At 46.1% G+C, this 26973-nt stretch overlaps 1 protein-coding gene across 7 annotated transcripts in view; it reads right to left on the minus strand.

Moving 5' to 3' along the window:
- TMEM269 (transmembrane protein 269) overlaps positions 1-26973 on the minus strand; it is a 544348-nt gene that overhangs the window by 323623 nt on the left and 193752 nt on the right. For all 7 annotated transcript variants that reach the window (XR_011268653.1, XM_069610934.1, XM_069610937.1 and 4 more), the window contains one exon: positions 14074-14144. Coding sequence is in view for 1 of the 7 variants with exons in the window: in XM_069610934.1 (XP_069467035.1) it covers positions 14074-14101 (28 nt within the window). In the remaining 6 variants the exon portion in view is untranslated. Of the gene's footprint in view, positions 1-14073; positions 14145-26973 lie in introns of those variants that run through there.

Genomic DNA, 26973 nt, shown 5'->3' on the forward strand with positions numbered 1-26973 from the left:
AGTGAGCTGTCCAGATCCATCTAAAATTTCAATGTCATTGGCACATTTGCAATCCCATGCCAAAGGCAAACTTTGCAGGGGGACAAGAATAGTATTGAAATTTGATTGCCATAAGCCCAAGGTGCATTTCAAGCATGTTTTTGGCCAGTAGTGTCAAACACAGATTGTCCTTTTCACCATGAGAGCAGAGGGTGAAAGCACTGATGACTGAAGGCAGTACATCGGCACAACGTCCTTTTGCCGACAGTAGTTTTTCTGATGGAATTTTATGGAAGGAATTACATTAAAAAAAATCTCATCGAAATATTTATGGGGGTGGTTAAGGGTCTAAAAGGGGTGGGGAGGGGCGGGGTTAATAACATAGGGAAATGATGGCTGGGGGAGCTCCGAATATTAAAAAGAATTCGATTCGTTTTTTCGATGGATTTTCTTCGGTAAAAAAAATCCAAAGAAAACTTCTACCAGTAAAATGACATAGAAGCCCGAACATCCCCCAATTTAATTGAAAAGGATCTCATGGAGCAATAGTCATGTAACTGTCGAGCGCCATTGAAGTCCTAGGAAGTGCTGTAAGACGGGTCCAAAGGCAATTACATCATGAAGGAAAGAAGGCCGTCTCGGAGGAGCAAATGGCGGCTCTGCCCACCTGGACTGGAGGATATGGGCATATACATGGAAATGCTCTCCTCTGAGAGGGTTCTGATGGACAGTTGACCCAGGACAGAACATGGATGTCATTTGGGGGTAAATTGATCTACCAACTGGTACCCCAGGGCAATCTTCTCTGTACTGCTGGTGTGCCTCTGCCACCCCAGCCTACTGGCCCTCACACTTACAGATATCCAATAGTGATTTATTGCTAAGTGAAAAAACACTGTTGCTATGGGGGGGGGGGAACAATCACGTTGGTTTCGTGACTCTAAGTGTGTTTAGTCCCATTCACCTTTTCAAAAGTATGACTGTTGTACAGTGGGTGCTACTGCAGCAATTAATTCCAGAAGGAACGTACACTTAGTCCATTTGCAGAAGGAAACTAAACATTTTCCACATCAGCACTGGATACTGCATCTCCAGAATTATCAGTGTGTGAGTAGCTGCATTGTCATGTTTACTTTTTCTTCGTTGAGTGTGTGTGCAGCATCTATGTGTTTACAGTTTGCTTACGTATGATGCTTTACGTCTTGTATGACACATTATGTCTTGTGTGACTTTATTGTAAACTGTTCCAAGTAGTTATTTCTAGGTTATTTTGTCCATTTAAGAAATTCACTTTTTCAGCTCAGTGAATTAAGAGATTATTGCTGGTTATTGTGTTCCTCCTGCATACCATCACAATAAATAGGTTTTGATAAAGATTTCTTCTACATGTTCAGATTAATTAAAGAACACAGTGCAACAATGGTATTATGTCGGTGTAAAATGAAGAATGGGATGGTAAAAGATGTGGTATGCTGGGTAAATTGAAGTCAGTGAAATAGAAACAAAATCCGGCTCCTCCACTTGACCAACAAATGTGGTTCTGGGCATATCACTTTACCACACAGGGAGGCCCTATTTATTCCAAACTTTCCGAATAGAGATCACCAAAAGTGATTTTGCTACGTTTTCTATATACAAAAACAAATGCACTCAATCATTCATCTAGCATTCCAGGCTTTACCTGGTATACAATGACAACGATTGAGGTTGTACTTGGCAATGATCATAGCGCTTGTGAGGCTGTAGCTTCTGTATGATTAATATACACGGTATATGAGGCTCAACCCTATATAAGAGGGCACTCTATGGTATAGGAGGTTACACTTAGCATTACCAGGTAAGTGATGCTTTCACAGGTATAAGATGGTAGTGACTGGTCACATGAGGCAGTTCTGGCAAACCAAAGCAGTGCTCCTGGTCTATGATGGCTCTGCTCCTGGCATAACATGACCACACCCATTAGCTACTGGGAGAACACGGTAGAGAATATATGGGTGAAAACTAAAATAGTCGTTGTGCCTCTTTACTATGTTATTTATTAATCATGTATTTATTGTCGTAGTTTTACTTTCGCTATATCACTTCTAATGGCGTCACCACACCAAAAGGTAATCTGGCATTACTTTCTGTGATGTTGTGAGGGTCATGTTATGTATGACCTGTGATGTCCCCAGGTGAGCAATGTCACTTCCGCTAACCCCAGCATTTTGGTGGACGGTGAAATTAAAATTACCAACCCTTTCAGTTTTCTATCGGCTATCTCGGACAGAGACATGCCTGGCCCCTGTGTGAAAAGTTCTGGTACTTAAAGAGCTTTGGAAAAATCCTGATGGAATAGGAAGATTTCTGCAGTCAGCCCCCAAACCAGGTTGTGTCGGCTCATAGTATGCTGTGGCAGTGTCCTTGTTTTCTGCAGTCTTAAGTAATGGGACCCTACTTGTCCTTCACATAGGCCTAGCTATACCAAATGTGTAAAGTGGGCATGATGAGCACTTGCACTACTCAAAAGAAGCGTTGCATCAAAGACAGCAGTTGTGTGCACAACTAGCTTAGGCTAAGGGGAGGTTCCAGCTAGTGAAGCAAACTTCCACCCTATCAGTGACTTGTGGTTGGTGTCAGACCAATGAGGTGGCAGTTCACATTGTCTCCTTGTGGTAGTGTCAGGAAGTGCCCCAGTATGAAAGCTGTAGTTAAGGCTTAAGAGCACCTCTGGGTCATGCCCGTTAAAGAGTGCTGTTGCAGTAGGATGCTGGAAGATTCAAGAATCACTTCCCAGGTTGACGCTGCAGACAACATCCCAGAGTATATGTTAGGAGTTGGGGGGGGGGGTGGGAGAAGGTTAGTAATACTTATCTACTTACCTGTCCATAACGTGCAACAGATTCTATGAAGACCACCAGGTAAGACCATTGAATGATATCTCCCCACCTCAGTAAATTAACCTTCACTGCCCGAAGAAAGTGTTGCACAAAGAGCACAGCGGCTAGGATGAAATTTGACCCCAGGCACTCTAGGCAAAAGTTATAACAATCGGCATTCACAAAAAGGCCTGCTGCAGAACATGCAGTGTGTAAACCACAGTCAGAGCAGGGCACACAAGCAGAGCAGGCAAAGGAAGAGTGAGTTTAATTCCAAAAGTTTGCCAACACATTGACTGGAAGGTGATTCTTTCCCATCCATGGGTTAAAGGACTGGTGGTTGGAAAGGAATAAGTTACTTACCTGTAACTGCTATTCTCCAGCATTGGTATCTCACATGGATTCACATGCTCATTAATGCTCCCTGTCGTCGGGCTGGCAATCCTCAGTAATATGAAAGCAGTTTTCCTTTAAAGGTAAAACTGCTGGTCACTTCTATAACCGATTGCTGTCACTTTGGGTCATACTGCCCCAGAAGAGCCATAGAGGGGAAGGAGAGTTTGCATGTGAATCCACGTAAAATACCAAGGCTGGAGAATAGGAGGCATTGGTAATGTAACTTATTCCTTGTCCAGCATTGGATCTTACATGGATTCACATGCTCATGAATACGACTACGCAGCAGTAAACCTATCCAACCACAGGAATTGGCACGGCTCAACAGACAAAATAAGACTTACCCCTGGAACATACTCACCTCAAGCAAACAGGTAGCAAAGCATTCCCTGGCCGACAAAGGACTCTTCCCTGGAATCCCTGTCGATGCAGTAGAATCTAGTGAAGGTGTGGGTAGACCTCCACGTAGCAGCCCTGCAGATATCCAGTAGGGGACCATCAGACAGGAACACTGTAGTTGATGCCACAGCACTGGTGGAGAGGGCTCTGGGCCTCACTGGCATGGTCTTTTGGCTAGACAATGACAATGCATGATACAGCCAGAGATCCACCTGGAGATGGAAGCCTTCGACAGGGCTTTCCAACAGGTCCAAAATGTAATGAAAAGCTGAGAAGTCTTTCGAGAAGCTTTGGTGCGAGCAACTTAAAGCTTCAAGGTACACGAAACGTCTAGTGAATGCAAAGACCACTCTGCTGGCAAAATAGGATTTACAAAGAAAACTGGTAAAACCAAAGGCTTGTTCAAGTGAAAGTTTGATGGGACCTTTGGCATGACAGATGGATGTGTCTGCAGAACCACCTTGGATTGATGAAAGGATAAATAAGGTGGCTTTCATGTGAGAGCTTGAATCTCTCCAACAGGCGTGGCAGAGGTGATAGCCACTAGAAAGGATGTCAGTAGGTAGTGCCCAAATTCTAGAGTTTCAAGAGCCAGGCTGCTAGGTTCAGAGATGCTGCGTCATGGTGCAGAATAGACCCTTCTCTGGAGAGAAGGTCTGGAAGAGGAGGCAGTGTGATGGCTGGTGCCATGGCCAGATGGAGAAGATCAAGAGTACCAGATCTGCCTGGGCCACGCTGGAGCAATGAGGACCATTTTGCAATGGTACTGTCTGAGTGTATTTAGTACACGTAGTAGCAGGCGAATCCTGGGGGGTGGTTGCGTAGGCGAACAGTCCCTCCCAAGGGAATGAGAAGGCGTCCTCGCCTGAGGATACCTGCTGGCAAGCTTGTGGCATTTGGCTTTGCCCCCATGGCAAAGGGATTGATGGGAGGGCAACCCCACTTGCTGAAGAGGAGGCACTTGTATCTTGTGGAGTGCCCACTCGTCGCAGGATTGCAGCTCTCTTCTGAGCGAGTCTGCGATGGTGTTGTGAATGCAGGCCTCTCGGGAGATAATAGGCGAGCATGTCCCGCCCTTATCCCAGATGTAAAACACTGTGGTTGTGTTGTCCATGAAGATCCAGACCACCTTCCCTTTAAAGTCCTTCAAGCCACATTTCCTAGCCCAGAACACTCTCTGTAGTTCTAGGACGTTGATGCGCCACTCCTTCTCCTCCGGTAGCCAGAGGCCTCTGTCAGAATTGGCCAAAGTGCGCGCCCTAACCCTCTAGAGTGGCATCGGTAGTGACTGTTGCCTGATGATCCGGGACTGAAAGGGAGCTCCCTGCGAGAGGTGCGGGTGAATGGACCACCAGAGCAGGGCATCATAGAATGCCTGATTGAGGGCAATCTTGTCATTCCAGGATCCTGATATCTGCTTCCATCTGGCGTCCAGGAACTCTTGAAAAGGCCTCATCCGTAGCGGGCAATGAGGAACTAGGAGGACATAATTCCCAGCAAGGATTTGATGGACCGGACCGTTGCTATCTGGGCTTGGATAGCCACTGGACCTTCCTTAAAATGGCTTTGATCGGATCCTCGGAGAAGGGTTGGAGGTCGCCAAACACGACAGCGTGTTCAGACGGAACCCCATGAAAGGACGTTCTGAGACAGCACAATGCAGAATTTTCAGATAGTTGATCGGGAATCCTAGAGAAGTCAGGACATGGATGGTGTCTGGTGTGCTGCACTGCCATAGCTTGAGAACGGGAGCGGATCAGCCAGTCATCTAGATAGGGATAAACATATACCCCTGCATGTCAGAGATGAGTCACCACCCGAGCCAAGCACTTCGTGAAAACTCTTGGTGCCGACTTCAGGCCAAAGGGTAGAGCCCTGAACTGGTAGTGCTTTCCTTGAACGACGAAACACAGGAATTTCCAGTGTTTGCGATGAATGGGGATATGAAAATACACATCCGCCAAGTCCAAGGTCACTAGTAAGTATCCTTCTTCCAGCTGGCCGAGCATGTGCTGCAACGTGGCCATCCTGAATTTCTGGGATTTGAGGAATTTGTTGAGCTGTCTTAGGTCTAGGATGGGACTCCACCCGCCCGACTTCGTTTGAATCAGATTATATCGGGAGTACCCTCTGATGCCCCAGAGGGGGAACTGGTTCCATTGGCCCTTTTTTCAATAATGCCTGAACCTCCCTTTGGAGCAGAGCAACATGCTGTTCCTTTCGTGAGATAGAGAAAATGGTAGGGCATTTATTCTGGAATTCCAGGGTATGACCCTTTAGGATATTTAGCACCCATTTGTCCGTGGAGATGTTGCACCACTCGTTGACAAATTGAGACGGACGGCCTCCCACCATGGTGCTGAAGTGGGTGCTGCGAGCCCTGGAACAAGTCAGGCTTGTTTGGGTGCCTGCGTCCTGGAGAACATCACACGACAAAACTGGGTTCCCCCTCTTTATGACTTTGCTTTCCAACTTAAGAGGCTTATAGGGGACGATCAGAGTCTGCGATGGTCAGGGTGACAGTGATTAAGTGGTCAGAAGCCACCTCTCCTTCATGGAATAAAGCTAAAAGCCTCCGCCTCCTTGTCATCCGTTAGGTCCCAGTTTATACCGTAGCTCTCTATCATACCTATAGAGCATGGCCAATGTGTTTGCAGCTTTGATCGTGGATGCAGCAGTATTTATTTATTGCATTTGTTATACGCCCAAACCCAAGGTATCATGGCATAGGTTACAGAAGGCTCGATTCTCAGGTTACAGTAATAAAAATTTGCACACATAATAGGCAGCCGCAGTAATACACAAAATGTCTTAAATCTTGAATTGTCATGAGAGATGCTGCACAAATAATAGACAGGGAATAGCAATTGACAGTAAAATAAACTCAGTTTGGATATGAAGGGTAGGAAAGTTTTACATGCATTCTGATAAGCGTTTCTAACCGGTCAGGCAATGCGCTTCCCTTCTAATGTTGGAAATGTGGTCTGATTTTTTTATACCAAGTGCGGCTCTTAGCGCTTTGTTTTGTAGGAGTTGGAGTTTCGCAAAATTCGCTTTAATAGTCTAATTAAGGCATGGGCGAGCGTAGTACAATTTTGAGGGGTCAGGAATTTTTGACTTAGAGCTATAAGCTTGGCAGTCTAGGATGTAGTACATTAGAGAGTATTAATATGCTTGGTCATGGTAAGGTTCGAATCCAGGTAAACACCCAATGTTTTGACCTGGTTGAGAATCGAGATGGGCGTGCGTCAATGTTGAGGGAGGTGTAATCTGGGTGGAGTGCTTTGATTTTGGATGGAGCGCCCACAATGAGAATCTCCGTCTTTTCATCGTTGAGGCAAAGACTGTTGGTTGCCATCCAGTTTTGTATAATGGCATAGATTGTGTTTATTAAGATTGTGTCTTGCTCGTAATTCCCTTTAATGGGGATCAGGATCTGGGTGTCATCAGCAAAATTGATGAAGATGACACCCATGGCATCCAGGGCGACAAAGAGAAGCTTAGTGTAGGCACTGTAAAAAGTAGGCAAAAGGCAGGAGCCTTGTGGTACGCCTATGGGTACAGGAATGGGATCAGTGGCTTCCTTTCCTATGGTGACTCTGGAGGTTTGGTCGGCAAGGAGAAATTGAAGTTTTCTGACAGAGTGGTACAAAGTTTGTCATGGTCAACCAGGTCAAATGCGGCTGACAAATCTAAGAGGAGAAGGATTCAGAGGTTGCCAGAGTCTCTAATGGATTCCATTTGGATTTTTAGATCCAGTAGAGCTGTTTCCGTGCTATGACTGGGCCGAAACCCGGATTGTCTTGTACCTAGTAGGTGGTTCGACTCCAAATGGACTTGAATTTGGGTATAGGCTATTTTGTCGATTTTCAGGAGGAAAGGGACAGTGGTAATGGGGCAGTAGTTAGTGGGCACGGTGGGTTCCAGGGAAGGTTTTTTCAGGAGAGGCATGACCGATGCTTCTTTGATACTGGTGGGGACTTCATTCGTTTTGAAAGAGGCATTAACGAACTTGGCAATGACTGGAGAGATCGTGGGAGCACAACGTTTAATAAGTTGAAGTGGGAAGAAGTCTCCTTTGCAGTTGGAGGGTTTGAGCCCTGTAATGATCTATTGGACTTGGTTCTGGTTGTCCTGGGAGAATCTAAACTGCATGCCTGTTTTGTCAAGGTTTAAGTCTTGAGGTGGCGGGGGGGTGGGGAGGCATTTATTAGCTAGTATTTTTTTGTTTGGCTAGGATTTTGTCTTGGAGCTTTTCAATTTTGGCGGCGATGGCGTTTTGGATTGTAGTACACCAGTCTTTACTAGCGTTCATTGAGTTGGTCAGCAGGGTAGGATTTTCCAGTTCTCGTAGGATGGTAAACAACTCTTTAGAGTTTGAGGCCGCATTGATGATGCAGGAGTTCAGCGCGTTAGCTTTATGGTCAATGATGGTGGTTTTATAGTTGTTGATTACCTCTCGGAGTGAATTGGCAGATTCAGGAGTGGGGAAATACTTGTGGCTATGTTCTAGTGATCTTTTATTCCGCTGCAGCGAGACCAATTCTTCATTAAACCAGAAGTTACATCTTTTCACTATGCAAGGGATTTTGGAGACGAGCGGGGCTAGGGCGTCAATGGCCTTTTGGTAGGCTGGATGGTGGGTGACAAATTGGCTATGGCTTCCGCAAGCACCGGGAAGAGGTTGTCAGATGTGAGGTTACGTGTGTTTCTAGTTTCAATGGGCTTGGGCGGAATGAATGTGGGCGGGGTGACATTTCTCAGGGTTAGTGTAAAGCTAATTAGGTGGTGGTCCGACCAATTAATCTCAGTGATGGAGTCAATGGACAGGCAGATGTTTTGAGTCAGCACCCAGTCAACGGTTCTCCCTTTTTCGTGCGTGGGTTCAATCACGAGTTGGGTGAAGTTCATGTCATACAGCGAGCTTTTATGTCCGAGGGGTCATTAAACCCTAGATTGATATCACCTAGAATTATGAATTTTGTGTTGGGCTTAAGGTAGGGTGTAATGGCTAGCGGGTTATCTGATTCAGGGTGGCTGGGTTGGTTAGGGGCTCTGTAAATGACCAGGATGTTAGTAGTGGTCTTGGGGTTATTTGTGAGTTTTATGAGATGCAATTCATACCCCTCGATGGAGTCAAAGGAGCATGATCTAAGGTCAAGATTGGATTTGCAGATGACAGCGACACCTCAAACACTTGTGTACGAGCGCGATAGAAATAAAATATCAATCAAAAACCTCCACCCAGAGCGTTGAGGCGGTCTGCTCTGTGGATGGTAAACTCCGGGGGGATTGCTAGATCTAGTAACGGGCCGGAAGCTGGATGTAACCAGGTTTCAGTGAGAACTAGGAGGTCGAGTTGCTGGTCTAGGATCAGGTCAGTAGTAATGATGTGTTTGCCAGTCGCGCCCACTTTCTTGCCCTCCTGATCGGGAGGAACCATGCAAAGAGAAGAGGGGTTGGATGACCTGTACCACGCTGCAGCAGAAACCACAGAGTCTGGCAATGGCTAACACATAGGAGGTGTATCAGGAAACCTGTACTTTTTCTCCAGTCACTCTTTCTTAGGAGTAGCTGAGAAAGGGTTCTTCATGACCAACAGGCCATCCTCCCAAAAGCTGTCCAGCAGAAGAACAGACACCACCATTTTCCTGAAGGTCTCCTGCCTCTCAAAACAGAAACCTTTCTTTTTCTCTTAAGGGGCCAGATTGAACAGTTTGGCAAGCCGCACAAGCATAGCATGAAAGGAACCAATATTATCCGGTGGAGAGTCCCTGGAGGGAAATCAATGTCTGGAGGATGGCCATCCTCAGGAATGAGGTCGTCAAAATCATTGGTACGCTGAGTACTCTGAGATATATCCGTGACCGGGTTGGTATCCGTGTCCGTGAGAGCAGCAGTATCCACTATGGGCGGCAGTGGAATGGACAGATGGGAAGGAGCGGATGGGGTCTGATGAGGAGGCGCCATTTGGGGCCACGAAGGTAAAGGTGGACTCCTAGAAGGAGCAGGCAAGGGCGCTGCTGGAGGTAGAGGCTGCTGTGGTTCTAAGACGAATGTGTGGAGGGTGGGCAGAATGTCCATCGACAAATCCCTGGGTACAGCGGGCACTGGCACCAAGGCATGAAGCCAATAGCTGGTTGGCGAACTAGTGGAGTAGGCTGTGGAGAGGGATGAGGCCTTGGCAGTATGTGTGGCCTAGTCCGTGTAGAAACCCTCTGGAGGTTTGTCATCAGAATGTTTGGAAGGCTGAATTAATGCAGCAGAAGGCAACACCCTAGGTGAGGGCATGCTTGGCCTTGAAGGGAAGCAGAGAGTTGGGGGCATCTCCCTGTCCCTACTCACATCCCTGGGGAAGGAAGCGATCACAGGAGCCTGCAGCGAAGTCAATGGAGCTGCCGCTGGTATGGCTCAAGACAATATAGCTGAAAGAGGTCTTGGAGGTGAAGCCACCCTGGCTACTGGGGCACGAGCCGTGGTGACGGTAGTCGTGGCTGTCGACTGCGTCACAGATGGGGTCATCGCTGGGGTCACCAACGTGGTCGTCAGAGTGAAAGGTGTCAAAGACGCAGTAGTCAACAAAATGGTCATTTTCAGAGCCGTCGACAAGGACCTTCATAACGATTATCTACGTCTTTTAGTTGAGTGCAAGGACTTGCGACTCGTGGCCAGAGCCGGACCGGTCAACGGTGCATGATTCATCTACAGAGTAGTCGTTGAGCGCCTTTTCTCCGACGAAGGGGCCAACGCTGCTCCCGTTGTCAACACAATGGTTGTAGGCTTTGCAGTTGTCGACAAAGAGAAAGAAGGAGCGTGAGATTATTTAACCTTTTTTAGTATCTTCCTCTGGGATGTCTTCTCAAAGAATGTTGACCTCTTAGCAGAGGCCGTATGCTCTATGGATCTGCAGACCCTGGCTGAGGCATGACTGCACAGAGAGGCCGAGCCAGAGGCCTTGGCACCTTCAAGCCAGGCCACCAACTTTCTATGACAATCATTTTGTATCTTCGAGAAAAGCGATTGGCAGATGGAACAGCCTTCAGCATCGTGGTGTGGATGTAGGCTATAAATGCATTTCTGATGCTTATATTCGACAAAGATGTTCTTCAGGGCGCAGTTCGAGCAGGCCCCAAATGTTTTTCCGGAAGACTGTCATGGTGAGTGGTGAAGGTCTGAGTACAAATCTGAAAATGGCCTCCATGGGTGGAGTTAAGGAGGCCGAATGTCATGGGCTGAGGAGACAGCAATAGGCTATAGAAGTGACAGGCAGTTTTAGCTTTAATATTACTGAGGATTCCCATTGTGACAACAGATAATATTCATGAGCATGTGAATCCATGTAAGATCCAACACTGTAGAAGAGGAAAATTCTGGCACATGCATCGAGCCCCAGCCAATCCTGGCATACGTCTGGTCCATTGTCCTCCTACTATCAGCCCAAACCATTTTTTTGTTTGTTCATTATCTTTTCAGTGGACTTGTGTTGGTGTGGAGGGAGGGCCACATAGAGAACAGACAATGAGGCTCATTATGAGTTTGCCGGTATTCTGGCAGTAAATCGACCAGAATACTGGCAAATGGAATTACCAATGCCGCCACTTGGTCAGGCAGTATTACCACTCAAGGTATTACCTCCAGCAGTTAAATTGACAGATTACAAGTTTTAGGCTGTGTAAATCCTCGTCCGTAGGACTCCATTAGGGATTTTTGCTGGTATTACATCCGCTGGTATTGCCGGATGGCAATACTACAGATTTTTTAAGGTAAAGTGGAGGTAATACCAGAAGATGTAATACAGGCAAACTTGTAGTTTCGCCGTGTGTGAAAAATTGAGGTAATCAGAATTACCTCCACTTTTTTCCACACAGCCAAACTCGTACTCCACCTCAATGTGCCGTCAGAGAAGTTTGGATTATATTGTTAATTTTACCACTCAGCAAAATCTAAAAATAAATCCTGTACAAACTAAAGTTATTAATTTTAAAAGATGCACGAAATTTCAGGGCTATAAAGGGACCATTTATGGAAATAGGCTTGAGGGAATCAATGGACTAGTTTATCCAGGTTTTCTAATTGCAAACAAAAAGCATATATTGCGGATTAGAAGCAAACTATATGCAAATGGGGAGGCTTTTATCGCCCAAATGAAGATACTATTGAGATAATTTGGTTGGTTTTCCATGCAACCATTATTGGAGTATTATAAAAAGTAAAAGTGAATGGGGTCCTACTATATGGCCTTGAATTAATTGGCACACAAAATTGGAAATGGCTGTCGGTACTGGAGGGATGCATTTGGCAGGGAGTCATGAGACTGTCACCCTCACAACCAATAATGGCAATTAGAAACAAACTAGGGCTGAGATCATTGTTGTCAACAGTAAAAGTTGAACTAGTATTTTAAAATAAGCTCAGCTACAATTAATCAAACTAATTTGTTCCAAAAATTGGGTAGGATGGCTAGTCAAAGTAAGGAGTCGAGTATGAAATCTTTTATGAATTCATGTGAGAAATATGATATTCCGAATACCTCATGGACAGAGACATTGAACCGTGTACCTTTCTAGAGAATTATAAGATGGTTAAACAAAACAAAATAGTGGTATATAATAGGAAAACAAGTCATTTATGAATAGCTACTCCCGCTTGACTGAATGCACTAAATAACCTACCCTTATGAACTAGCTAATGTCTTATTTGAAAAAGTTCCTGCGTCATATTAATTGTAATTGGTACCTTAGACTTTGGTTCACCATAACTGAATACACTTCAAGCCATTGGCCCCTGTAGGAGGCTACAAAAAGCTCAGAGGGTGTGCAGTTTATGTAAAAGATATCTTCAACATGGGATGCATTAGATGAAGTAAGGGAAAGACACTTTATACATTTTTAAAAGAATCCTTAGGCCAAGAGCAATTAGGGGCCAGATGTATGTACTGGAAACAATTATCTCTTGCACTTCTGTCATTTCTTCAAGAAATATTTAGGGGGTTCGGTGAATCTATTATAGCAATTTAAATTGGGACTTTTGTAGAACTCGTCACTTGGCAGATTGCATTTTTGATTTTAGAGCGATGAACTCCTCTATGGCTAAAGTTGAAATTGTATTGTATCTTTTGTTATATAATTGACTGATCTCACCTTTATAAGAATTGTAAGAATGAACAACATGGGATTCATAATTGCCCTGTTGTACGCCGTTATATTTATTGTTTTAAAATTGTGAAAGGTTTTGGTTTACAAAACTTTAAGACCAAATAAGTTGAAAAAAAAATAACAAAAAATCAGTATGAGTAACATGTACTCGTACGTCCCTTTCCACCCTACTATTGGGAGACTTTAAAACACTGATATGTAAGAGTGAGGTGGAAACCAGAAGAAACACCCAGCTCAAACAAAAAGTGTCTCAGGACTATTCAAACTGAATCTCTGCCTGAGAGCTGGGCTCCTGGAAATAGTGCTTACGCAAAGGGTGCGTGTGGACACATAACCACTTTACAAACATCCTGGCAAACATGGCTCTGGAAAACCACAAACAGTGGTTTGGCTCTTGGCAAAAGGTTATACATTCCCTGAAGATGGGTTGGTGAGGTGATAACTAGCACTCCATTATGCAGTTCACAATGCAATGACCATAGATGCTTAGTTCCTGGACCACCTAGATTCTGATGAGCATGTGCAGTCAGAATCCTGTCTACATACAGGTCTTGCCACCCTGCCCAGTCTCTGAAATAATATAGTTTGGTATACATCAATTTAAAAACCCAGTTGGAAGTTGATTGCCATGCTAGCAGTTGAGTTGTTTAGGGTAATATTGTCATTCAAAATGATACACAAAATGTATTGCTAAGGACCTGAAACTAACAAAGCAGTTTTCATGCTACCATGAAAGGCTTGTGCGCCAAAAGCGTCAGATACATTGTAAGTCCATAAGTACCTCTAGACCTTTTAACAATTGTGTAGGATTAGGGCAGGATCTGAGAGTATGGGCAATGAGTTGTTGTACTGTAATTGCAGAGAAGTCATCAGTAAGCATTATGATGTAAACAGGGCATAAGTGGCCAAACAGCAAGGAGTGCTGTACTGCACAGCATGTGTCTGAGGAAGTGGAGTCGCTTAATGAACTCAGATTATTTAAATTAAAATGTAGGGTGATTCTCGTTAACGCTACTTTATAGTTAAAATATGTGGGTGCTCTGTACATTATTACACATGGAGAGTAGACAGCAAGTAGACAGCAAGGACCAGATGAATTGCAGCAGTAGAGTAGCATCTGACTAACTGCTATGCTATGCTATCATATCATATCACCATGATCTGCGTAAGAGGCTGAAGCATGGAGAGCTGTGTGCCAAAACTACACGGTAGATACTGCTGTAAGTGTCCTCAATAAGTGTGTATAAATGGCAAAAAGCAGGCTGGCATCTGCATTGAATACTCACTTGATGGAGGTAGCATCATCAAAATCATGGCTGATGCAGTGGTCAGTAAAGAGCTTTTCAATTGATGAGGCCTGTGAATACAAGCAAAACAGAAAGTTAGAAGAAGTTGAAATTGAAAAATGTACATCAAGCGAATGAAGTTCTTTGATTTCTAAAAACGCATTTATTTTACAAGAAAGTGCTACTCATTGAATGTGGAAAATTAGCTTTTAAAATGTTCTACCCAGCTTACTTATTTGCCTCCCATTTGTAGTTTTGGCTATGAAATGGCACTTAAGTGCCACCTATAAGCCAAAATGACTGTACTGGAGTCCAGCTAGGAGGGATATGACATGTCAGGAGGGACACATGGCGTCTCTGTGTTGGTTATTTACCCACCCACTGTCTGTGCATGGTCATGCTAATTCCTCTGCCCCTCCCAAAACTCAGCCTCGGTTGATCGCTTTCAACTAGCTCTATAAAGTAGCAACATCCAATTCTGGCCTGCCAGTGTTATTACTAAGCAGTCTTCCAAGAGTTAATAGCTTAATTACAGCTGATGAGCAATTGGTGTAATAAAAATGTCTCAACAGTTCTTGAGCCACTTGTTTTATATCTGGTCCTCCCACTCCAGACCTGTTAAAAACGAACATTGACAATGCAAACAGCTTTTAAATTATGTAAGATAATAAATAAGCATTTGCCAGGCAATGCTATCATATGTCCAGCTACCACTTTCCAGCTGTTTCCATTTTATTGCCAGATAGTGCCATTATATCAGTGCCTTGCAAATGCCTATTCCATGCCTACAAAAAAGCCCACACTGTTGGCTTTGCTGGGTAATGATTATGCTTCGCAGTGCCACATAAGGAACAAGTTACTTACCTGTAACTCTTGTTCCCCGGCATGGGTCTTGCATGAATTCACATGCTCATAAATATTCCTTTTGTTTGGGAATCAGCAGTAAAAAGCAGTTTAGCTTTAAACTTTGACCTGCCCGTCTCCTCTATAGCCTATCAATGTCATTTGGGTCATACTGCCCCCAGTCAATGACTCGTCCTCCTAAGCTCCACCCCTGGTGACCATCTTCAGATTTGGTAGCACAAATAAAAGAGGCAGTGTGAACGAAGAAGAGCTAAACAGGGAAAGGAGGGAGGGTTTGCAAGTGAATCCAGGCAAACCCATGCCAGAGAACAAGAGTTACAGGTAAGTAACTTGTTCCTTCTCCAGCATGGGGTCTTGCATGGATTCACATGCTCATGAATAAGATTATACAGCAGTACATATACACAACCACAGGAGGTGGCAAGGCTCACGGAAGCAATACACTTACCCCTGGAACAGACTCACCTCAAACTGGTTGCGTAGCACTGTTTGGCCGACCCCGGACTCCTCCCTGGAATCCATGTAGACAGTAGAATTTTGTGAAGGAGTGGGTAGACCTCCATGCAGCAGTCCTGCAGATGTAGAGCAGGGGCACACCAGAGAGAAACGCTGTTGTTGCTTCTATGGCTCTGGTGGAGTGGGCTCTCGGCCGGCCTGGAAGCAGTCTGTTAGCCTGGAGATGACAATGCATGATACATCCAGAGCCACCTGGACATGGAAGCCTTAGACAGAGCCTTCCGTGTTCCACAGGTCCAAAATTGCTGTGACGTTTCCTGAAAGTCTTTAGTGCGTGCAATGTAGAACTTGAGGGCACAAGCAACGTCTAGCGAATGCAAGGCCCTTTCAGTTTGCAGCACCACTTTTGTAGGACAAATATGGCTGCTTACAGGAGAGGGGACTGATCTCCCAGACCCGCCTGGACGAGGTGATTGCTTCCACAAAGCGGCCTTCCACGATAGCAATTTCAAAAGGGACACGATGCATTAGTTTAAACACAGTTCCCATGAGCTTACACAGGACCATGTTTTTATTCCCAAGCCAGGGCAGGAGCCCTCACTGGCAGGAAAGTCCTGAAGAGACCCTTGAGGAACTCCTTGACGAGCCTGTGCAACCACAGGAAGAACTTGCCTGAAGTCTGTGTGTACCAGGATATGGCAGCCAGATGGACCTTGATGGAGGCATAAACAAGGCCAGCTTTAGCCAGCGAGAGAAGGTAGGGGAGGAGCTGCGGAGCCTTTATGTGCAGTGGCATGTTCTTCTGCGCCCGGCATGACACTGAAGTGCTTCCCCTTGTGCCTGTAGCAAGACAACGTAGAGGGAGCCTTGGCCTTGTCCAGGATCTTCATGCAGTCCAAAAGCAGGGAATAGTGGCCAGATTTTAGGGCTGCAGGAGCCAGGCTGTGAGGCTCAGACGCAGGGTTGTGGTGCAGGAGGTTGGGAAGTGGAGGCAGCTGGATGGCCGAAACCACTGATCGATGGAGAAGGTCCGAGTACCAGGTCTACCTTGGCGATACCAGTGCAATGCAGAGCATCCTGCAGTGGCAACGTCTGAGTGTGTTGATCACACATAACAGTAGCCGAATCAGAGAGTAGGTGTACAAGAAGAGTCCCTCCCAGAGGAACGACAAAGCATCCAGTAGACTCCTCGGCTGAGGCTATCCACTGGCAAGCCTCTGGCACTTTCAGGTGGCAGCCGTCGATCTGAGGAAGACCCCACTCGCTGAAGAGGCAAGACACCTGTGCTTGAAGCTTCCACTCGTGATAAGACTACAGCTCCCTGCTGAGCGAATCTGCAATGGTGTTTTTGACAGCTGCCAGATGAAAGGGGGACAAGGAAAAGAATGGCCCGGTGGCACATGGACTGGGCTTCCAGGGAGAGAGCAGGGGAGCGCGTCCCACCCTGTTTTCTGAAGTAAAACATGGTGGTGGTGTTATCCGTGAAGATATCCATCTCCTTCTCCTGTAGCTGAGGCTCTTATGATTTAAGGCCCACCCATAGTGACCACCCATAGTGCCAGGACAAATGTATAGTGCCATTAATGACCACCCATAGTGCCCAGACAAATGTATAAGTCCCTCTCCTTCGTGAGTCGGAGGCCTCTGGTGTGAGAATGTCATGTGTGTGCCTCCAACCCTGCAGAGAGGCGTTGTTAGTGACTGTATCCTGGTATGGAGGCCTCTGGAAAGCGGGCTTCTTGAGTGAGGTGTGGCCAAACAGACCACCATTGAAGAGCTTGACAGAATGCCTGATTGAGGGTGATCTTGTCTGTCCATGTGCCTGTGACCTGCTGCTAACTGGCATTTAGGAATTCCCAGAGGGACCGCATTTGAAGCCTGCAAAAGGGAACCAGATGGATGCAGGAGGACATCATGCCCAACAGGCTGTAGACAGCTGCTGAACCTTCACCAGGTTGGCTTCCACCCTCTCCCTCGAGGGAGTCAGACACAGGATAGTGTTGAGCCGGGTGCCCGTGAACAGTGCATTCTGAGATGGCACCACGCAGGACTTTGGATAATTGCTGGAGAATCAGAGGGAAGTCAGAAGGTGACCGACCAAGTTAGAGACACAGAGTGTTTCGTCCTGGGTGCAGGTGAACACCAATGAGATCCTAAGGAGGACGTAGATTAGATCAGAGGACCTAAACAATCAATATGGTATAACATTGTAATGGATTGAACTAGGGTGGGACCACAATTCTTAAATGTAAATTGAGAGGGTGCTACTGAGGTAATCAGCTACTTTAGTTGCATGAACTGTTAGACATGCACTCCATGCCAATACCGGAAGCTAATATAGGAAGAAGAATAGAGATTCACAACCATCTGCACTGTCATATGGATTTATGTGACAATCAAGGTGCTCCTTGCATATAAGGGCCACCCCCCCCCCCTTTGCTCCCTTCACGGTCAGCACGAAAGATAGTGTAGTTGTAAGGAGAGGATAGAGTGGCATTGTTGGATAGTATGGTTGAGCCACATTTCAGTGAGGGCGAACAAATCAGGCTCTTTCCAACAGATGGTAGGCTAGCTCAATACCATGCTTAAGGAGCAACCCAGTATTGAGGACGCTCCAGCCTCCCACATGCTAACAAGTTTCTCTCTGTCTCATGAAACTCACCAACGTGGCACCTGCGACCTGGTTCATTGGGTTTGGGTAGAGGTCAGGGTCTCACCACCTGCCCATCAAATGCCCTTGGGACCGGCACACGTCCCCAAGGTAACAAGCATTTCCCTGAACACTGCTGGCAGGATACCTGGAGACACGGCTCCCGAGCCACGCTGCATCCCCTCATGAACACCGGTGCTGCATCTTGGCACGTCGTTCTCATCCGGATCCTCCAGGCTTCTATTCCTGCAGCTCCCTGCTCCTTGCATCCTCTGGTCTAGTCGGCATTCCCAGCTCGCTCAATGCTTCTGGCAGAACTACCCTTTTTATAATGCAGATGAGAGTCAATTGGAGTCAGGTGTAAGTGCCTGACTATTAGTGGGACAATTGAAACATGTTACATGGCAGGCCTCACTTTGTATTCCTATGTTGTTTCTATGGGTAATCATCATTGCTCCCAACCGCCTCTTCATCCCAGTACTTATTGGAAATGGGGAGGAGCAGATGAAATGTGATTGTAGATTAGATTTATTTAGGGAAACATTAGTAGGCGACTGACAGGGGATATAGGAAAACCCTGTTGCATTGGTTTTATTTAAAGGGATAGCTTTCCCTCTCTGTAGGTCACTCTGTACCCCTGACATACAGGAATACAAGCATGGGACTGGATTGTATTCCCGGTGGTGTAGATTAGTGGCCAGTGAATGGATACTTCCCTGAAGACTACATCTTTGTTTTATTGGATATTTTCTCTCACCTAGTTTCCTACAATAAAATCCTTTCTTGTCCTCTCTTGGATCAGGGTGAATGAGGCATGCAGGGATGCTGGAACCAACACATCCCATAAAAGCTTATGGGATTTCTTCTTCCTCACTTATCGTGCAGTTGGGATACCAAGTCTTGCCCGTGGACCGCACGCCCAATCCCTAAGAACCCTGCACCCAGGTGATCGCTCCCGCTTGTCCACCCCCAGGTTCTGCATCCAACAGCGATGGCTGTCCCCTGGCCACCTCAGAATAAGTTCCAGGGTGAATAAGAGCAAGAATACCTCAGGTTTCTCACATCCCAAAATTGGGACCTATATTGCTGATACCCATGATTTGGTGATTATATGTTTAAAAAATGATTGTGAATTATAATAAAACCATGATGTATGATATTACTTGCCTGATGAAGACCTTGTGTAGCTCGAAACATGTGTCAGCTATGTGTGTGTTTTTCTGGACATTAAATCCTTAAGACAACTGGAACAAAGGTAATAATTCCCAAAAGATAGTTAATGGGAGATAAGGAGCGCATGGGTTACAGCTATTCAGTGTTAGTCAGAAGGTGGATGGCCTCTGCCGTGTGCTGGGTTGCCTATGCGTGGGAGCGGGACTGGATGAGCCAATAGTCCAAGTAAGGCTAGACGTGGATTCCCTTGTGGCGCAGATGCGCTGCTGCCAGAGATAAGCATTTGGTGAATACCCTCAAAGCCAATTTCATGCCGAAGGGAAGGGCCTTGAATTAATAATGCTGCCTCTGGATGACGAAATGCAGGCACTTCAGTGTTTGCGCTAAATGGGGGATGTGGAAGTATGTGTCCTCCCGGGCGAGAGTTGCTAGAAAATCCCCATCCTCCAGCTGGTCAAACACATGCTGCAATGTGAAAATCCTGAATTTTTTGGATTTTAGGTACTTTTTTAGGCATTGCAAGTCTAGGATCGGTCACCACCCTCCTGACTTTCTTACCAGAAAGTATCTGAGGTACACTCCCGAGCCCGGGATACGCTGAGGGACCAGTCCTATTGCCCCTTTTCATAACATGGTCTGAACCTCGTGTAGCATCTTGGTCATGTGAAGTTCTTGACCCTCGACAGGACGAATGCAGGGGCACTGGTCTTGAAATTATAAAGCGGGCCCCTGTTGAAGAACGTCCAGCACCCATCTGTCCGTGGAGATCTTTTGCCACTGATTGACAAAGTTTGATAGTCGGCCTCCCACTGGGGTGTGAAAGTGGAAACGTGGGTCCTTGGCCGGTTCAGACCTGCTTGGACGTCTGTGTCCTGGATGGGGGAACAACAACGACGCTGGGTGCCACTGCCGTAGGCCTGGGAGTGACCCCTGTAGGACTCCTGGGTGTTGCAGCGGGAAGGCTGATGATAGGTGGTAGTGTACCCCTTGGAGGATCTGGAGACCCTTCAGGGAATGAAAGGACGCCCTTCTCTGCTGTAGGGTCCTCAGAGAGTGTGCAGTCTGTGTCAGTCTTGATGGGTTAAAGCTAAACTTGTCTTTTTACCGAGGATTCCCAGGCTGACGACTGAGAATATTCATGAGCATGTAAATCTATGTAAAACCCCATGCTGGAGAACTACCTCCAAGAAATAAACGTGGACTTGAGACCTCAGACATGGTGTGTAGCACTTGCTTCCCCAAGACCCCTATCGCAGGCCAACCTTACACCTTTTAAGCACTGAAGCATATGGCTTCAGCAATACTGGAGTGGTGATCTCATTGGTAAATAAATTCACCAAAGTGAGGGTCAACAGGTCACTGCAATGCAGTCTAGGGTAAAGAAATAGAACTCTACGGAGTATTAGAATCAAAAACACTTAAATCATGGTTTACCTGAATTGTAACCTTTAAAACCTAATTTTAATCCCTCTGAATTATACTTTTCAAATGTGTGAACACTTCTGGCGTATTATTCTCTTAATGACTGGGATAAACAAAGAATTTTATTTGCAGGACTGGGGATTGTGCTTAGCCACAGGCCCTGCCACCAACAAAAAAAGTAACGTAGAACTAAAGGTACCCTTCTACTGTGTTGCTACATCATTCATGAGCAAGTAAGAGGACCACAGATACGTGCAAACGTGTAAGGATATAAACCAGTGAGTATTGAAGGGACAGCTCGCCCATGATGGTTGGCACCCATTATGGAAGAATCCATGCATTGCCATTCTACAGAAATTCCGAGATCTAGTGCATGCACAATGGAACATGTCTAGATGGGACATACAGCTCTTACTGCTAGGCATGGCACCGTGCATGGGGAAAAGGGGTGCTCCAGTGCAGCCTCCTAATCCCTGCAGTTTCTTCATGTCCAGGGCCCAGAATCTTGATTCCCTTATGCTTCCGCATTGGTGTGATTTCGGTAGGTTACAAAACAGAATGTGAGGTGCAGATGTCTCAGCACACTTGGGAGCACTACACATATGCCCAGTGGAAGGCGTTCATTATTGTAGCTCTGATTAAAAGCAGTGCAGGCATTTATTATATTATGGTCACCAGTGCCATGAAAGGGATCGACAGGGTCAATGGCCACACATACTGTGGGCACCAAGGTCATAAAAAGGATTTACAGTGGCAATGCGAACCCATTGTGAGAACAGGCATCAAGGAAGTTTGCTTGCCAGTGTCTCTGCAGGCATGTGTTGTGGGCAGAGGCCCAAGGATAACATGTTGTCAAATACTCCACGTACTATATGTGACCTGACATCTATGAGACTTTTTCACACATTTCCCCACAGAACTGATGAAAAACGGTGTAGAGTTTTACTTAATATTTTGCAAAAATTGTTCTGTTTAAAAGCACCATGTAAATCACATATTTAAACAATTCTGAGTGTGAGAACCTCTCTGAATCACCCCCGTCGAATGCTGAGTAGAGGTCCCTTTACCATACCCAGTAACTAGCAGAGGTTTGTGGGGGATATTACGCTCCTCAACTGAAAAATTCACCAACCACCACTGTTGTATTAACTCCTAGTATTTGGTATTTAAGGACATCCAAAAAGATTCAAAACTGAAAATAGCCAGTAAAAATTGGATAAGCGAATATTTAAACCAAAAAGGGCCAGCATAAATAGAACATCAGTATTTTGTTCGACAACTAGGTGAAAACCCATGTGAATGGGAGTTTCCAAATCCATTCCAAAAGTAATTTATAGGTTTCTGTAAAGTACTAAAATCCACAACTGCAGTCACTTCGAAGGCCTTTGTAGTGGGGTACAAGCGATAAGCGAATCGGAACAGCGACCTACAGGATCATTGATTTTCACAATTGATGAGTTTTGCATAGTTTTTGATGATGTACAGTTACTAAGCCTGCTTAATGGGAAAGTGATGGTCCAATATTAACAGGTGCAGAACGTTGTGCTTATGGACTGAAGATAATGGCAAACTGATGAGGTTATAGAGATTTGCAGAATTTCGGAAACTTTGCAGCAGCAAGTAAGTTAATAGGCAATGGCAACGCTAATAGTTCTGGCTTTTTCAATCGGCATTAGCAGGCCTCAAGAAAGGTGATGTGCAAGGCCTTTTTATGCATTAAAATTGTGTAAATACTACACCTTTTATCTTTCCATGTGAACATTAAGGCACCAATTGAGAGCACAGGGCACTGCAAAGGGGAGGTGACTGTAATGATGGGTACGAGACAGGTTGCAGTAAAACAAAATAAGTCCTTTATTCAGGTCACAGGACTGGGTTGCCCAGTCAAAGGAAAAGTCCAAACTCAATCAGTCCCTTTCCAAGGGGGATCCTCCTCAGGTCCAAGTAAGGGTGGTTCCTCCTTTTCTGGGTGGTTTCAGCACTCGGCCTAATATGCACAGCGATATCGTCCCTCTTCCTTTGGCTCATGAGACTCCTGTAAGAAACAGAGTCAGTGTCACACAAAGTAACAGGTCTGCCGTGTTTTATACTGGCAGCTCGTACCGTTAACCAATCACCATAGCCCTTGCTGAGGGGTACAGCGTTCTTAGCCCCACTGGAGATCTGTCCGTTTGCCATGGCCGCCATAACTCATCTCCGCCGCCTTCCCGGTTTCAAGGCAGTATACTTCCCGAGCCTTCTATGTCCATCTGGCCAGGCGGTCTCGCTGCGCGAGGAAAACTGCTCTGGAACGGAGGTTGCAGGGTCCCTCTGCGAGGTAAGTCCAGCCTTCTTGGGTGTTGTGCAGAGGCTTGCTCTGGCCAGCACGGCTACTCTTAGAAGGGAGAAGGCACAGAGCAAACCTCGTATCAAGGTATCAGGATGGAGCATGAAGTTGGGAGTGCGCTCCAGTCCCCGTTGGTGGTCCGTTAACGCAGCTCCTGTGCCTGCTTCTTTCCCCTGATTACCCCTTCTTCATCCCATTGGGGCATTCCCCAACGGGGAACAGGGACTCCCGGTCACAAACCCGCACCGAAGGATTCAGCCGTTCCAACCGATCAGTAGAACGGGAAAGGTAGTCTGATACCACCTGGAAGGAGGCCGGCAGATGAAGCGTCAGGAAGGTAAATGGTTGCAATGTCCAAAACCACCGTAACACACAGTGGTTGAGTCTTTCTGAAAGGCTAACCACTGTAGAGGCACATGGTCGGTAAAGATCGAAAAAAGGGTGCCGCAACATGTAATATCATATTGACTCCACCGCCCACTTAAGGGCTAAGCAATCTTTTTCTATTGTTGAATATGCCAGTTCGTGGGGCAATAGCTTCCATCTAATGAAAGGCACAGGATGCAAGTCTTATCCTGTTCCCTGGGAGACAACGGCTCCTAATCCTGCAACGGAAGCGTCTTTCTGCAAGTAGAAGTGTTGAGAAAAGTCGGGACATCTCAGTAAGGGAAGTGAGGAGGAGATGATGGTCTTGAATCTAGAAAAGGTGACTATTGCTTTTTCATCTAAGGTCAAGTTTCCTGAATGGGAAGATTTAAGAGCATCCGTAAGAGGGGTTGCAATGGTCGAGACTAAGGGAATGAATGAAGCAGCGGGAGTACCTGACAAACCCCTCGAAAGCTGGATGGCTTTCTTTGTGCTTGGCAAAAATGGAGTTGCAGGTAAGCAACTTTTCCCTTCTCCAGCATTGGATCTTTCATAGATTCACATGCTGTGAATAGATTTTAAAGCACTATTAGCTTTTGCAAGGAGGTGAAGGAAGGTAAAAAAACAGATTAGAATGGTGCATAAAGGCTGACCCCTGGAACTGCGGGGCTTACCTTACTGAAACAGACACTGCAGGACTGCTTTCGAGCATCCGAGCATCCGCAGAATGCTGACTCTGCAGGCCGTAATGCCTTGTTAAGGTGTGAGGCACCTCCCACGTGGCTGCGTGGTAAATGTGTCTTAGTGAAATGCCAGTCCATAGTGCCGCTTTAGACGCTGCGGCTCTTGTGGAGTGTGCCCACGAATGCTGTCTGTAGCGGTTTATTGACCTTAGCATGGCAAAAGGAAATAGTGGATGAAATCCACCTAGAAATGCCTTGCTTTGTAATCACCTTCCCTTTACATGATGGGCCGTATGCCACAAAAAAGTTGTTTTGAGGCTCTGAAGTACTTTGTCCTGTCCAAATAATGTTTGAGCATCCTTTTTATATCTAGCGAGTGCAAAGCTGACTCAGTCAAGAGTTGTAGCGTTCTGGAAGAAAGTAGGGAGCATGATGGTTGCATTCAGGTGGAACTCAGTAATTTGTTCAGGATGAAGTGGGGATTGGTACTAAGCACCACTTTGTCATTTGCAAAACCTAAGTATGGCGGATCTATTACCAGTGCCTGTAATTCTGAAACCCTTCATCATGATGTAATGGCCACCAAAAACGCGACCTTCCATGAGACAAACTTCATATGCACTGTAGCTGTAGCTAAAGGCTCGAATGGTGCCCTCATAAGCCATGCAAGGACTAAGTTCAAATGCCACTTCGGCTATACCTTTTCAACTCGAGGGACATATTGCAAAAATCCCCTCAGAAAAAGCTTAATCAGCCTTTCGCTGAACAGTGGAGCTCTGCCTCTTTTCCTAGTGAACCCGGGAGATGGCTGTGAGGTGTACTTTGATGGATGAGATGGAGAGCCCACTGTTAGCGAGTGATAGCAGATATGGGAGAATTTGCTCTGGCTGTGCCGACAACGGCTGCAGGTTTTGCTGTTGTGAACACCAGTTACAAAAATGCTTCCATTTCAGAATGTATGAGTGGTTTGTGGATGGTGAAGCCGCTGCTGCAAGTACGTTTGGGCATTCCTGTGGTATGCTTAAATGTCCAAACTCCGTGAATTCAGGAGCCACGCTGCTAGCTTGAGTGATCGTGGGTCATACTGTAGGATTCTGCCATTGTCTTGAGACAGCAGATCTTCCTGGATCTGCAAGTGAATTGTCTTGTCTCCTCACAGCGGAAGAAGGTCTGAGAATCACGTCGGCATCAGCCATTTGGGGGCTATCAGTATTATCTGGCACGGGTACACCCAGACCATCTGTACCGTCTTGCAGATCATTGGAATGGGGGGTGGGACACGTAGGCAATGATGTTGATCCACAGAAAAGAGAACGCAACATTTCTTGTTCCTGGTAGCAAACAGTCGATGGATGGGTGACCCCATTGAGCAAAGATCATGTGGGCCTGATTGTGATGCAGGTCCCACTCGTGGCTCTGAGCATTGGCCCTGCTTAGACTGTCTCCTACCTGGTTGTGTATCCCCGGTAGGTGATACACCTGGAGGGATATGCCGTTGAGTACGGCCCCAATGCCAAATCTTGCGTGCTTCTTGGGATAAGATTTTTGACCTCGATCCTCTTTTTTGAGCAGGTAATACACAGTGGTGGTGTTGTCCGTGAGGACCCTCACCACAGAGCTGCATATTATTGTCAGGGCAGATTTGATGCCCAACGAACCGTTCTCAGTTCCAGGATGTTGATTGATACAGATGTTTCTTCTGGTATCCATAGACCCTTGACATGACCGGGGCTGATGTGCATTCCCCATCCTGATAGTGATGCATCCGTCACCAGTGTGGCCTGAGGAATTGGTCTTAAAAGGGCATGCTGTGTGCTGGACCACCATTGGAGTTTGTTTGTGAGGGTTGGGGTGATTTGCACTTTGTCTTCCCATGATCCCTCAATATGGGACCACTAGCTGGTGAGAAATTCATGCAGGTGCCTCATGTGCAACCAGCAATAGGGAATAAGTGGGATGCAGGATGACATGGTGCCCAGGAGTGCCATACATTTGCGTATCAATACCCCTTTGTTTTGTTCTGAAGGTTGATACTCTTAGCGCTTGGTTTCCATCAGCGGACAGTCTCACCAACTCTTCTGCCATGGAGAACTGTGCTCCCCAAAATACTAGTACTTTGGAGGGTCATGTACAAGATTTCCTGCAGTTTATGGTAAATCCTAGCTGTTGCAGGAGAGTCTGTCTTGGAAAAGGAGGACTTTGGCTGGTTCGGACACCGACCAACAACCAAGCAATCGTCTAAATATGGGTAGACGTGGTGACCTTGCCATCAGAGGTAAGTGGCAACGGACACAAAACATTTGGTGAATGTTCGAGGTGTCGACTTTAGGCTGAAAGGCAGAACGTGAAATTGATAGTGCTTGTTCCCTACTAGAAATCTTAGGTATTTCATGTGACTCTGGTGAATTGGGATGTGAAAATAGGCATCTTGCAGATTTAATGAGGCCAGGTATTCTTGAGGCAGCACTGCCCTTATTACTTCATTACTTCTTGCAGCATGACCATTTCGAATTCCTGCTTTTTGATTAACTTGATTAGCCGCCTCAAATTGAGTATGGGACGCCCCTTGCTGTCTGGCTTTTTCACGACAAAGTATTTGGAGTATACTCCTTTTCCTCAGAAGTTTCAGGACCCTCTGGATGGCTCTTTTGGCAAGCATCAGTCGCACCGCTTGTTGAAGCACTTGTAAGTGTGGTTGCGCATGTTTCCTGGGAGGAATGTGCTTTGGTTGTTTCTTGAATTTAAACAGATGGCCATGCTGGATGATGTCTATCACCCATCTGTATGTAGTTACTAGCGCCACTTATTGGTGTAATGCGTGACGTTTCCCCCTTTGGATGGTGTGCTATGCCTGTAGTCATGGTTGGGACTTGCTTTGTTTGTCTTCCCCTCTGGAAGGTGGCAGCAGCTCTACATCACCGTGGCTGACGATACTTCCTGGATCGCTGGTAAGACCAGTC

The sequence above is a fragment of the Ambystoma mexicanum genome, chromosome 8 (genome assembly GCF_040938575.1).
Source record: "Ambystoma mexicanum isolate Mex_15411 chromosome 8, UKY_AmexF1_1, whole genome shotgun sequence".
In the NCBI taxonomy this organism is placed as follows: Eukaryota; Metazoa; Chordata; class Amphibia; order Caudata; family Ambystomatidae; genus Ambystoma; species Ambystoma mexicanum.